We start from the raw sequence: 14094 nt of genomic DNA, 5'->3' as shown, positions 1-14094 counted from the left end.
TATTTTTATTTAGCTTCAGTCCCCTTTAGATACATAGGACTGGGTCTAAACAAAGGAAATGCTGTGGTTGTTTGGAGACAGCTGAGGTCTAGGTCAGGCCCTTTGCTTCTCCTGGGCTGCCTAAGCATTGCAATCCGGGTGCAGACTTGAGAATGGGCCTCTCAGGGAAGGTTTGCTTGGAGCTGTGGTGGCAGCTTTTAGAGGGACCTGGGAACAGGTGCTGGATGGAGGCACAGAATCAAGAATGTGGGATCTGAAAGAGCTCATGGAAATAATTTAAAGCATCAAAATACATGAGACAAAACTAATAGAACTGCAAGGACAGTTGATGAGTCCACTATCAAGGTTGGAGATTTCCACACCCCTCTATCAGAAACTGACAGATCCAGCAGGCAGAAAATCAGCAAAGACATAGTTGAAGTCAGCAACACCATTGGTCACCTGGATAAAATGGACATCTATAGAGTACTTCATCCAACCATGCAGAGTACACATTCTTCTCCAGCTCACTTGGACAGATCACATTCTGGGCCATAAAACATACCTTAACAAATTTAAAAGAAGCATACTCTCAGCCCACATGGAAATGAACTAGAAGTCAGTAACAGAAAGACAGCTGAAAAATCCTGAAATATATGAAGATTAAACAACACACTTCTAAATGACACATGGATAAAAGAAGAAGTCTCACGAAACATTAAAAATGTTTTGAACTAAAAAAATGAAAACACGATTTATCAAAACTTATAGGATGCAGGGAAAGCAGTGCTTTGCTTTGAGGGAAATTTATTTCATTGAATGCATATATTCAAAAAAGAAAAGATTTAAAATCCATAATTTAAGCTTTAACCTTAGGAAACTAGAAAAAGAAAAGCAAATAAATCCAAAGTAAGCATAAAAAGTAAAAAGTAAAAATTAGGCCGGGTGCAGTGGCTCATGCCTGTAGTTCCAGCACTTTGGGAAGCTGAAGCAGGTGGATCACTTGAGGTCAGGAGTTCAAGACCAGCCTGGCCAACATGGTGAAACACCATCTCTACTAAAAATACAAAAATTAGCCAGGTGTGGTGGCACATACCTGTAATCCCAGCTACTTGGGAGGCTGAGGCAGGAGAATCGCTCGAACCTGGGAGGCAGAGGTTGCAGTGAGCGGAGATCGCACCACTGCATTCCAGCCTGGGCAGCAGAGGGACTCCATCTCAAAAAATAAAATAAAAATTAGAGTGGCAATCAAAGAAATTGAAAACAAGAAATTAATAGAGAAAAATCAATGAAACCAAAAGCTGGTTCTTTGAGATCAATAAAATCGATAAACCTCTAGCCAAGCTAACCAAGTTAAAAAAATGAAAAGACAGAAATTACCAATATCAGAAATAAAACAAGGGTCATTACTACTGATTCCACAGACATTAAAAGTATAATAAAGGAATGCTATGAACAAGCCTCTGCCCACAAATTTGATATCGTAGCTGAAAATAATCAATCCCTTAAAAGACATAAGTTGCCAGGCGCAGTGGCTCACGCCTGTAATCGCAGCACTTTAGGAGACCGAGGCGGGTGGATCACGAGGTCAGGAGATCGAGGCCATCCTGACTAACATGGTGAAACCCTGTCTCTACTAAAAATACAAAAAAATTAGCCGGGCGTGGTGGCAGGCACCTGTAGTCCCAGCTATTTGGGAGGCTGAGGCAAGAGAATGGCGTAAACCCTGGATGCAGAGCTTGCAGTGAGCCGAGATCGCACCCCTGCATCTAGCCTGGGCAACAGAGCTAGACTCTGTCTCAAAAAAAAAAAAAAAAAAAGACATAAGTTACCAAAACTCACACAAGGAGAAACAGGTCATCTGAATAGGTTTGTATCTATTAAACAAATCATTTAGCACACACTCCTCATTTTACAGATGGGGGAACAAGCCTAGAGATGGGGTAGTGATTTAGCTAATAATTCATAGAGAGATGGTGGCAGAGGCTGGGCTAGAACCTAGGTCCCCTGTGCCATCAAAAATGCCTGGAAGTTAGAGTTGGAAGGGATCTCAGTGATGTTCTAGGGGGTTTGGGGTACCTCTTTAAGACTGTAGATTGAGTTTGTGAGGGATGTAGGCGTGTATGTGTGCATGTGTGGTGTGAAAAGCAGCATATATCAGAAAGGATGTGAGTGTGGGGGACATGAAGGGATGTGTGTGTGTGTGCAAGTGTGGGAGGTATGTAGGAAGTATATTAGTGTATACTAATATACTAATGGGGGGTGGGGGAGAGTCTCCAGTGGAGACTGCGAAAGTGCTTCCCCATTCGGGCTTGCTGGCCTGCACTTTAGGAAACGCCACTATGCCTCCTGGATGCTCCTGGTCAGCTTCCTGTTGGACATGGCAGTCAGGGCAATGACCAGCCACATCAACATCTGCTCCAAATGGGGTGAGTTCAGGCCCCAGGCCCCTAATCCTTGTCCCCAGTAGCATCCATCTGGGGTCACCCCTTCGTCCATCCTCTAACATCCCGCAGGCCTTCCTCAGGCATCCACCCCTGTTCACACCCCCCTGAGAGCAGCAGCAGCAGCCCTGGAGCAGGAGTTCGAGAGCCCCGCAGTCCAGCTCCAGCTCCTCTGCTGGCTCACTTACTGACCTTTGGGCAGTCCTTGTCCTGGCTTTCAGTTTTCTCATCTGCCCTGCTTCCCTGTTCTGGACCCATCCAGGTATTGGAGTGGAAGTGGGTAGGGGTGGGGTGAGAGGAGGTTGGCAGAGAGGAGATGAAAATTAAACCAGCAGAGCAGCTGGTTTAAAATACAGTAAAATGCTTCCATGTAAGATTTAGCTTGAAAAAAGTCCCATAGCTTATCAGTTTGTATCTGATTGTAGCCCAACCCTTGCATGTTAAAGGATAGGAAAACTAAGATCTGAGAGGGAAATACTTGCCCAGGGCCACTGGCCAGCACAAGGCAGAGCCAGGAGGAAATCCTGGTCTTTGATCTACAGACTGCCCCCCAGGGGAGCAGCTGTTGCTTTCTGGGACCTCAGGACCCCTCTTGTCACTACCCCAGCTCCCCTACTAGAGGGGGACTAAGGTGCAAGACATGGGAGTATAAGTTCTTCTAACTTTGGGCCCTCTGGGGCAGGAGCTGAGCTGAATGACTTTGCCGTCTTCACCACCTTCGGCCTGGCCTCTGCTCTGCTCCTAGGCGTGGATGGACTTCTGAGTGGGATCCTGGCCATCATCTATGTGTCAGCTGCTTCTTTCCACTTGTGCTTTTATTCACCTGGTGAGTGGAACCAAGGTTGCCTTAGAACAGAGGGCAGGGGAGCACAGAACTGGCATCTGTCAGATGCCAGAAGCCTGGGGTGCAGTTACTGACTCCTTTTTTGGAGCTCCTCTTCCTTCCTCCTTGCATGCCCCATGCCTCATGCTCATTGAAGGCTGCAGGCTGCATTGGCAGAGCCCTGGGCTGGGAGGCAAGGGCTTTTGTTTCTTGGAGCAGCTGTACCTCTTTCTCAATGCATGACCTGTGACATTTGGATGGAGCACACTGATTCTTGGACTAGAACTGGAGGTATATTCTAGTTCCTGAAAACAGATGGAGAAACCATGCTCCAGTGAGAGAAATTATCTTGCCTAAGGTCACAAAGTGAGGGAGAGCAGATACAGCACAGGACTTAGACTAGCAGGTCTCAAAGCAGAGACTTCCTAGGAGCCAGGGCACACCCTGGTCCTAGCTGGCTGTCTGCTTTCCCTTGGAAACCCAATGTAAAACCCATGCATCATCTTTGTGAATAAATGATTTTCAGCCTGCCACTGCCTTTGGGTTTAAGGGAATATTGTATCCTGGGTAGGGGAATACCCAAAGAGAGAGGGGCCTGCTTCATTTTGGTATCTTTAGAGCAGAGGGAAGCAGCTAATCTCCAGTGTTCTTCCCGGCAGGAGTCCCCTCCACATACAAGGGTCTACCCTGCCCCTATGCTTCCTGCATCTTGGCTTCCACCTCTCTTCTGACCAAAGGCAACAGGTTCATCCTCTGCTGCATGGCCTCACTCATGATTCTCTTCATGATGGACCAGAGCTACTATCCATATGACAAAATCCTGGAGTCTGAGAACTGGAAAAAATTGGTTTATATGGGAGGTGAGTGAAAATGTCACTATGGCCTGTTTGTTATCACTGTTGCTTATTGCCACTGTACCTCACCCCAGCATTTTTCTATCTCCCTTGTTCGGCTTTATTTTTCCCCATAGAACTGATGATCATCTGACATACTTACTAGTTTTCTTATTGTCTATAAACACTAAACCAACCCCCCAATAGAGGACTCTCTTTTATTCATGCTATTAATATAATCCCCAGTGCCTAGAAGTGTGTCAATCACATGGTAGGTGCTCAGTATCTATTTGCTAAATGTTAATAAGTTCAAAAGAGATTTAGGAAGCACCCCCCGTGTGCCAGGTACTGGAAATCAAATTGGTAAACTAGGCAAACAGTCCCTGCCTCTGAATCTAGAGCCTGATCACAGGGGAGACAGATACCAAACAAATGATGGCAGAAATAACTAGAAACATAGAGTTTTACTGTATGTATTATGCAAGTGCATGGTGCTCTGAGAGAGTGTCAGAGGGTGACCTACTTCAGGCTGGGATGATCTGAAGGGAAGGAGAGGATCCTTAAGCAGGTGTCATTTAAGTGAGACCTACAAGAGGAGTGGCCAGGTGGGGATGGGGAGGTTCAGGAGGTTCAGGAAGAGGAACAGTTGTGATGGCTTTGAGGCCACAGGGGCTGGACACATTAGTGGAGCAATGTGGCTGAAACTTGCTGAGATAGCCAGTGACAAAGACTGAGGCCATGAGGTGAGCAGACCTGGCAGGATTTGGGATTTGAGACCAAAGGCAAATGAGGAGCTTCTAAAGGGATTTATGCAGGGAACTGACATGGCTGGAGCAGCAGTTTTCAATGATCACTTTGACTGCAATGTGGAGAATAGATTGTAGGCCTGAGAATGTAAGTAGGAAAACAAACTTTTTGTTCAGATGAGAGGTGATGGTGGCAGTGGAGATAAAGAGAAGTGAATGGATTTGAGATAAATGTTGGAAATAGAATTGACATTGAGGAAGGAGGAGGAGACATGGATGACTCTTAGGGTTGGGGTTGAAGTAACTGAGCACTGGGTTCCAGGCCCTGAGTTCCTGGTCACACTGGCACCTTGCAGAAGTCTCCCTAGAGCTTCCCCTGATTTAGGGCTTCCTTCAAGGAATATCAGCTTTTCTTCTCTTAAAATGTGCTCCTGTAAACAAGACAAACATCTATGGGGATACAGAGTTCCTTCCTTTATTCCCGTGTGAGTCCACTCTAGTTTATAGGGTCTTCGGTTTCATCCTGACCTTTCTTTTAAGGTTTATACCTTTTGTAACATTAGTACCAACAGCCCTATCCAAGTTCCAGGAGCTGGCTCCTCCTATGCCTTAGGTGGCAGAGGCAGAACAGTGGTGAGAAGCTTCTGGGTTTGGAAGCTTCTCAGGAAGACCTGAGCCCAAGCTCTAACTCTAGCACATATTAGTTGTATGAACTTGGGCTAATACCTCACTGTTTTGAGCTCAATTTTCTTCATCTGTAAAACGAAGCCACTAATCCCTACTTTGCAGGATTACTGAGATTAAATGAGATAATAAATATAAATCCTTTGGTACAGATGTGTCCATTTCTAGCCTCGTTCTTCTCCTCCACCTCCCCTTCTCCTATCTCATAACAGTAGTATTTCTTAGTGTTCTTCACTCCTGTGGATACTACTGATCCCCCTTGTCTCAAAGTAAACCACATACTTGGCCTCAGCCTTCCTCAGATTGTCCTGCTGTGTGAGTAAAGGAGGAAACTGCACCTTACAGATTTTGACAACAGTTAATACCAGAGCCCTACTGGGTAGATTTCAAAATGGCTGCTGTGGACATTCCTTTTATTTGGAGTGCAGCCAGTCGCCTTCTTAGACTGAGGTCCCTTCTACCCCACAGAGCTTCGTACGTCTGAGAACTGGCCTGTGACCAGCACTCTGAGACCTTAGGATATACTTTTTTTTTTTTTTTTTTTTTACAGAGAGTACCCCAGTATCATATATATACGGTAGAGACGGGGTCTCACTCTTTTGTCCAGGCTGATCTCAAATTCCTGGACTCAAGCAATCCTCCTGCCTTGGCCGCCCAAAGTGCTGAGATTACAGGCATGAGCCAATGCACTGGGCAGGTACTTTCCAAGACAACTCTGGTTTTCACGATTGTCTTTTTGCCTCAACAGATCAATGACTATTCTTGAAATGCAGTATTCCAAAATGCCCATGCGTATCGTTAACTGCTTCTTACTCCTAGAAGCGGCCTTCTATCAGATCATATGTTCTGATTTCTCTTACAGGATACATGGTGATCATTCCCATGGAAATACCATTGGCTCATACTCTCTTTGTCCTCTTTTTGAGCTCCCTGAGGCAGTGTGTCTAGTTTTTAAGAGTCAAACAGAAGTGGGTTTGAATCAGGACCTTGCATGGGTTACTTCTGTTTCTTCTTATGAAAAACAGACTTAGTTCTAAACCATGGGATTATTGTGAAGTGTAAATGAAAAAAAATATACGTATCTAGCAGAATGTCTAGTGCAAAATAGATATTCCACAAACATGAGTGCTCTTTTGTCTTTTGGTGGCGAATCTGAGAGGCAAATTGTGTTGGGAGTCCCCAAGACCACCTCTAAGAAGACTCACAGGACTCAGCTTGTTGTTGTACTCATGGCTAAGACTGATTTCCGCAAAAGGATACAAAGCAAACTCAGCAAAGGGAAAAGGTGCATGGGACAAAGTTCAGGGGAAACCAGGTGCAAGCTTCAGAGAGTCCGCTCCCAGTAGAGTCACACGAGATGCACTTAATTCCTCAGCACTGAATTGTGATAATACAATAAAGTGTTGTCTACCAGGGAAACTAATCAGAGACTCAGTGCCCAAGATTTTACTGGGGGATGGTCACGTCAGCACCCTGTGCCTACCACATAGGAAAATTCCAGACTCCCAGAAGGAAAGCAGGTGTTACCACTGTGCTTATATGGACAGTCCAGAAACAGTGAGACACTCTTATCAGTTGGGGAAAGTTTTATGTTGGTCTGGGGAACTGTTTACTATTCAAGTTTCCAGCCATCAGCCAAGGGCCAGCCTTGCAAGAAGGCCTTTCTGAGGATAGCAGTCTCAGGCCTGCATGTAAACTCTTTTCTGCATACATACCATATTGCATTGGTCATTATCACATGTTAAATTTCAAACAATGAGGAAGTTTTTTTTTCCTGACAAGAGTTTTTCGGTTTTTATCTTGTTTTGTTTTGTTTTCCCTAACCAAGGCAATTCAGATTTATTCTTGGCTGGAACTTCTGATGTGAATTTGACACAATGGAACCTGAGACTGCACTGGGCTATACTTCTCTAGTTACTTACCTATCTCTATTAAACTGAACTTGAAGACAGGGCTCCTGTCTCTTTTTGTTTCTTAGGCACTGTGGGTGAAAAATAAAGAATGGGAGGGTGGGGACGGGAGAGCAGAGGGTAGAAAGCATAGAAGACAGCTTTCTAGAAATTGAGTGTCTGCACTTTTTCTTCTTCCAGGTGTCATCATGCTGTTTTTCTCCCCACTGTCTCTGTCTGCTTTTTACTGCCTGATGTGGTCGCTCTCATACATCTTCTTTCCAGATGCTCTGTGGGGCAAGGCAGCCTGTGTTTCGCCACAGCGCTGAGGAAGCTAAGCAGCTCTACCAGCTCCTGCCGGCCTCTGTGGGGTTTGTGTCAGCATATCGGGTCAAGCCTTGTGTAGCTGCACTAAAGCTTTGCGTATACCTGTGTTGTCCTATACTAGATATATGGTATGTCTCTTGCCGTGAAGTGAGAAACCCAAAGTAGGGTCAGTGACCTTCCCTTCTTTGTTTATTCAGGGTTCTGACTCCCTTGGGGACAATACTTGTTTATGTCATGTAGAACAGAATATCCCCCCGCCTCAAGCTCAATGTGGGCTGGGTTTGAGTTCCAGCTCCGCTACCAACGGGGTGACTGTGTTACTAAGGTCTACCCCTTGGAAAGGAGTGACAGCCTTCAGAACTGGTATTGGCCTTGGCCTCAGCCCTGCCTGGTGGGACTTCCTGAAGCATTTCTTACTCTTGCAGACTCTGGCTCTGAGAGTAGAGCTAATCACAGGACTCTCTTGTTGCCCAGTTTGAATGTGTGTAGGATTTTGTAACTTAAACATTCTGTATTTTAATAGTTCAAAGCTGCTGCCTTTTGCTTTGTTTAGCAATTAGATACATTGGGCATCATCTGGCTTGCAGGATCTCGTGTGGATTTTCTTTCCTACCCTAGAAACTACTAAATTCTAGCAATTCAGATGCCACTTCATATTCTAAAATCCAAATCAAATAGAAATAAACAGTACTGTATGGCAAAGTTGTACCTCACCGAGAACTTAGGTCCACTGAACCCCCAGTGTAGACAGACATTCCACCTCCCAGAGGGTGGAAAAAAGGATTGATGGCTGGTTCTGCTCCACCCTCAGAGACTGTGCTGGAACACCTTCTACTCTGGATATAACTTTTTTAAGTTTCCAGAACAATGCATGTGGTAAATATACATCTATTCTCAAATTAGATGTTTAAAAATAAAAACCCAAAGTAAGATTTGGCTGTAACAGAATAGATAGTGCCTTCCTGTTAAATCATTCATATGCTCCTAGTTAAATGGATTTGCCTGTGCTCCATGACTTTATGTCTCCTTCAGTTTAGGTTTTGTATTTTTGCTATCTGCCATAGTGCCTGACACTCAGAAATGTTCACTTTGTATATGAATTGATTTAGTTGTGGATTCTAGTAAGTTACATACAAGGTTACTATAATGTGGTAAGAATTTTACAAATATACACGGGCTTAGACATCTCAATACAATGTCCTTCAATGCTGTACATTCATTTCAATCTGATGCTCCCCTTAATCAAAGCATTTTAGGAACTCCAGTTTGAAAATGGTCTTCACATAAATTCTTAAGGACCAAGCAGCTGTAACAATGCCTGAATAAATAGGTGCTCAACAACACCAAAAAGCGAAAAACATGTTTTATTCTGAACTGACTAAATTCTTTCCAAAAACCTAACATTTGAGATTAGCCAATTATGTTCTATTCTTAAATCAAATTAGGTATCATATTTGAATTCAAACGACTTGTGGCTGCTTCTAAAATTTGAAACTATGTTGAAAGGAAGAAGATGCAATTCTGAAAGAGAATTTCCATGTCCATTTTAAGTGAAGCAGCAGAGTTAAATACACAGACCCCCAGGAGGACAGCTTTGAAAAGTAAAATACCCATTTGGATGTGTAAATTATGGCTTGATTGTAACAGCAATAATTCATACTTAATTACCTCCAGTTTTTGTGTAGGTTAATGACACTAGGATAGTTATAGGTCAGCTGACAGCTGGTTAACAGAGGGATCTATGCTTCCTTGCACCTCTCTGAGAGTATGGTTATACTTCCATATGGGCTTCAGGGTGTCAGATACTAAGGCTACTCATTCAATGCCTTCACTTCCTCAGACAGTGGTTTTCTAAAACAGAATGTCTCTTCTTGGGCTTCCTCTTAGGAACAAGGGAGAAGGCCGAGACTTTAAAATCCACACTTCTCAAATGAATACATGAAGCCAGCAGGGTTTAGGCAGTTCTCTTTGTCCTAAACTTGAGAGTGTAGATCTCCCTCCTGGTCAGCTTCTAGTCCCTTCTTCCTAACCTGAAGTCCTACTCCTGTGTCTGATAAGCAGAATCAAGTGACTGAGAATTCTGCTACTCTTTTAGCCCTGTGACCTTGAATAAAACGTTTAATCTCTCTAAGCCTATTTTCTTATCTGTAAAATGGAGGATTTACTTCCTTTCAGGGTTCTTTTGTGGATTGAACAACCGTGATGTTTTATGTGGATGAACGTAAAACACCTAGAATAATGAATGACATATAAAATATGTTAAATAAATGTTAGATGGCTTTCTGTCCCCTCTAGCCTTCTTCTCTTCCCATATATACATATTTCAATTTATAATAGTAGTAATAGTTAACATTTACTATGTACAGTAAATGTATAACGTTTACTATATTATACCATATAACTTACTATATGTCAGGAACCATTCCTTGAATTTTACTATTTTACATAATCCCCTAAACAATCCAATGAGGTAGGTGACCACAGGTTTTAGGTCAGCAGTTCTCAAAGTGTGGTCTGTGGATCCCTAGGGTTCCTGAGACCCTTTCAGGGTCAAAACTGTTTTTTTTTTTTTTTTTTTTTGAGATGGGAGTTTCACTCTGTTGCCCAGGTTGGAGTGCAGTGGCATGAGCTCAGTTCACTGCAAGCTCCGCCTCCCAGGTTCACGCCAGTCTCCTGCCTCAGCCTCCCAGGTAGCTAGGACTACAGGTGCCCACCACCACGCCCGGAATTTTTCTTTTTTTTTTTTTTTTTGTATTTTTAGTAGAGATGGGGTTTCACCGTATTAGCCAAGATGGTCTCAATCTCCTGACCTTGTGATCCACCCAGCCTCCCAAAGTACTGGGATTACAGGCGTGAGCCACCGTGTTTTCTTAATCCTAAAACTGCGACTAAAATGTCACTCTGTTGACATTTTTGCCAATGGAGCAAAGCAATGGTGTGCAACATGCCCAGCATTCTGGTTTGGATCAAGGGAGTGGTCCTAAACGGTACTGCTAGTTACTGTACTTTTCACTGCTGCAGGCTCACAGTAAAAAACAAAAAACTCAAGAATGTCATGATGACTAGTAAAAAGTATTAATTTTATTAAACTTTTACCCTTGAGTAAATTTTTTTTTTTTTTTTTTTTTTTTGAGGCGGAGTTTGCTCTTGTCACGCAGGCTGGAGTGCAATGACGTGATCTTGGCTCACTGCAACCTCTGCCTCCTGGGTTCAAGTGATTCTCCTGCCTCAGCCTCCCAAGTAGCTGGGATTACAGGCACCTGCCACCACACCCCGCTAATTTTTTGTATTTTTAGTAGAGACGGGGTTTTACCATGCTGATCAGGCTGGTCTTGAACTCCTGACCTCAGGTGATCCACCTGCCTTGGCCTCCCAAGGTGCCGGGATTACAGGTGTGAGCCACCGCGCCTGGCCGAGTACACATCTTTTTAATATTCTGTGGAATGAAATGGAAAGCACACATAGAACATTCCTGCTGCATACTGCAGTGATGATGTTTTTCTGGAGGAAAAGCACTGCTTTGAGTTTGAGCTGAACTCGCTTCTTATGAAACACCAAAGGACGATTGACAAACTGGGGTTGCTCAGACTTGTCTTTCTGAAAATATAAAGGGAGACAGCCTGTTGCTTCAAGAAATAGTTTTTGTTGCCAAGGATAAAATTTTAACTTCCAAGTGAAAAGCAGAATTTTAGAAAACTTGTATCCAAACTCCGTCACTGGGCATTTGACACTTTTCCAATACTCAAGACTTTTCTGGTGAGATCAGTGTGGATATTAATGAATAAATATTTCTGATGTTGTGTAATGCTGCAGTAACATTTAGAAAATTCGCATACCTCAGCGAACCAATATTTTCTAAATGATCAGTGCATGATGTTACAACATCATGCATGGGTGAAAGATCTGTTCATAGGGAAAGATTCAAAGACCAAAGGATTTTAATGTAACAGAGTACAAAAAGATCACTAACATGTTATCAGATTCTACATTGCAACTAACCTTTAAGAAACCACCACTCGCTGAGTTTTGGTATAGTAGTAAAGCTTATCTGCAATGATCATAAAAGGCTATTAAAATACCCCTCCCTTTTCTAACTACATATCAATATGAGGCCACATTTTCTTCATATATTTCAACTAAAACAAGATGAGAATCCAGTATACAGAAGCAGGTATGAGAATTCAGCTTTTTTCTATTATGCTGGATATTAGAGATTTGCAAAAATGTGAAACAATGCCACTCTTCTCACTAAATGATTATTTTTGAAATTTTTTTCACAAAAATGTTATTTATGTTATCCTATAAGGGTTATCACTTTTAAATGAATTAGTAAATATTTTTTAAACTTTTAATTTCTAATAAAGCAAATATGATCTATACAACAAGTTTTAGCATATAAAAAAGCCCTGAGACCAAAAAACTTAAGAATTATTGACTTAGGGGCCAGGCAGAGTGGCTCATGCCTGTAATCCCAGCACTTTGGGAGGTTGAAGTGGGCGGATCACTTGAGGTCAGGAGTTCGAGACCAGCCTGACCAATATAGTGAAACCCTATCTCTATTAAAAATACAAAAATTAATCAAGCATGGTGGCGGGTGCCTGTAATCCTAGCTGCTCATGAGGCTGAGGCAGGAGAATTGCTTGAACGCAGAAGGCAGAGCCGAGATAGTGCCACTGCACTCTAGCCTGGGTGACAGAGCAAGACTCTGTCTCATTTAAAAAAAAAAAATCATTGACTTAGGGAGATTAACACTTGCCCACACAATCACCAACTAGTGGATCTTAGCGTCAAACCCAGGCAGCTTGACTTCCAAAGTCAATCTTGTCATTATTGGTTTTAGATGTAAGGCTTCAAAAATATCTCTGTACCTCTGAGAAATTGGGGAGGGACCACATCAGGATGAAGGAATTCTGGGCAGGTAAGCAGAGATGATGTGTTCCTAGTTTTCTTTGACTATGTTTATAACACCCTTAGCATTCAATGTTATTCCAATTATGGACACAGTGACTTCTGGACCCCTTACCCTGGTATTTCTTAGCAGTAGAAAATAAATCTTTTTCTTTCTAAAATGTGAATAAAAGGCCAGGTATGGTGGCTTATGCCTATAATCCCAGCATTTGGGAGGCCGGGAGTTTAAGACCAGCCTAGGCAATGTGGCGAGTCCCCATCTTTACAAAAATATTTTAAAAAATTAGCTGGGTGTGGTGGTACACATCTGTAGTCCTAGTTACTTGGGAGGCTGAGGTAGGAGGATTGCTTGAGCCCAGGAGTTCAAGGATGCAGTGAGCCGTGACTGTACCACTTGCACTCCAGCCTGGGTGATAGAGGAAGACCCTGACTCAAAGAGGTGGGGGAGAAAAAAAGGGAAGGAGAATACAAAGATGACCCGTTGCTGTCTTGGTTCAGATATCCTCTTGTATCTCGATTTTTTATTTTTATTTTTTTACCACAACCCACAGTAAGGAATAATTTTTACATCAAATGCAGTATACACATTCATGTGTATGTAACCCTAAAACAAAAGTTTCACCAAACAATATCCTTACCACATGTGGTAGTTTTTTTTTTTTTTTTTTTTTTGAGTCTTGCTCTGTCGCCCAGGCTGGAGTGCAGTGGCGTGATCTCCACTTACTGCAAACTCCACCTCCCGGGTTCACACCATTCTCCTGCCTCAGCCTCCTGAGTAGCTGGGATTACAGGAACCTGCCACTACGCCCGGCTAATTTTTTTTTTGTATTTTTAGTAGAGACAGGGTTTCACCGTGTTAGCCAGAATGGTCTCGATTTCCTGACCTCGTGATCTGCCCTCCTTGGCCTCCCAACGTGCTGTGATTACAGGCATGAGCCACCGTGCCTGGCCCCACATGTGGTATTTTCTAATTTATTATTTCATTGAAAAGAAAAGCTGGTCATAATTTACTAAACTGATTTTACAACCACTTGCAGTTTGAAAAACTGTGCCATACTAGAGTGTTTCTCCAGGACAAGAATATACCCAAGGCTGAGTGATGTTAATACAAGCAGTTCCCAACTAAGAATCTTTCCACACAATGATCATGTCTTTCCTGGTTATGTGAAATCTGAAAACATTTCCCATGAAACAATCTGAAAGGTGGCTGGAAAGGGAAGTAACATTTTCTGAGTGCTATGGTTTGAATGTGTCCCCCAAAGTTCATGTGTTAGAAATAATCCCCAATGCAACAGTGTTAAGAGGTGGAAACGTCAAGAGATGATTAGGTTATGAGGGCTTTGCCATCATGAATGAGTAATGATGTCTTATTGCTGGAGTAGGCTAGTTATCTTGGGAGTGAGTTCCTAATAAAAGGATGAAGTTTGGCCTCCTTCTCCCTCCCTTGCCCTTTCACCTTCA

General features: G+C 43.0%; 1 protein-coding gene across 9 annotated transcripts in view; it reads left to right on the top strand.

Annotated features, from left to right (window-relative positions):
* Positions 1-14094, top strand: part of TMEM269 (transmembrane protein 269) — a 34211-nt gene that overhangs the window by 5684 nt on the left and 14433 nt on the right. For 6 of the 9 annotated variants that reach the window (XM_071094800.1, XM_071094832.1, XM_071094803.1 and 3 more), the window contains 3 exons: positions 2311-2408; positions 3106-3249; positions 3906-4106. In XM_071094800.1, coding sequence (XP_070950901.1) covers positions 2311-2408; positions 3106-3249; positions 3906-4106 — 443 coding nt within the window. Of the gene's footprint in view, positions 1-2310; positions 2409-3105; positions 3250-3905; positions 4107-7599; positions 7827-14094 lie in introns of those variants that run through there. The other 3 variants (XM_011763764.3, XM_071094813.1, XM_071094830.1) reach the window with 3 other exon arrangements.

This window comes from Macaca nemestrina, chromosome 1 (assembly GCF_043159975.1).
Source record: "Macaca nemestrina isolate mMacNem1 chromosome 1, mMacNem.hap1, whole genome shotgun sequence".
Classification (NCBI taxonomy): Eukaryota; Metazoa; Chordata; class Mammalia; order Primates; family Cercopithecidae; genus Macaca; species Macaca nemestrina.
The sequence above is the reverse complement of the archived record's forward strand: the minus strand, read 5'-3'. Positions and strand labels throughout refer to the sequence as shown.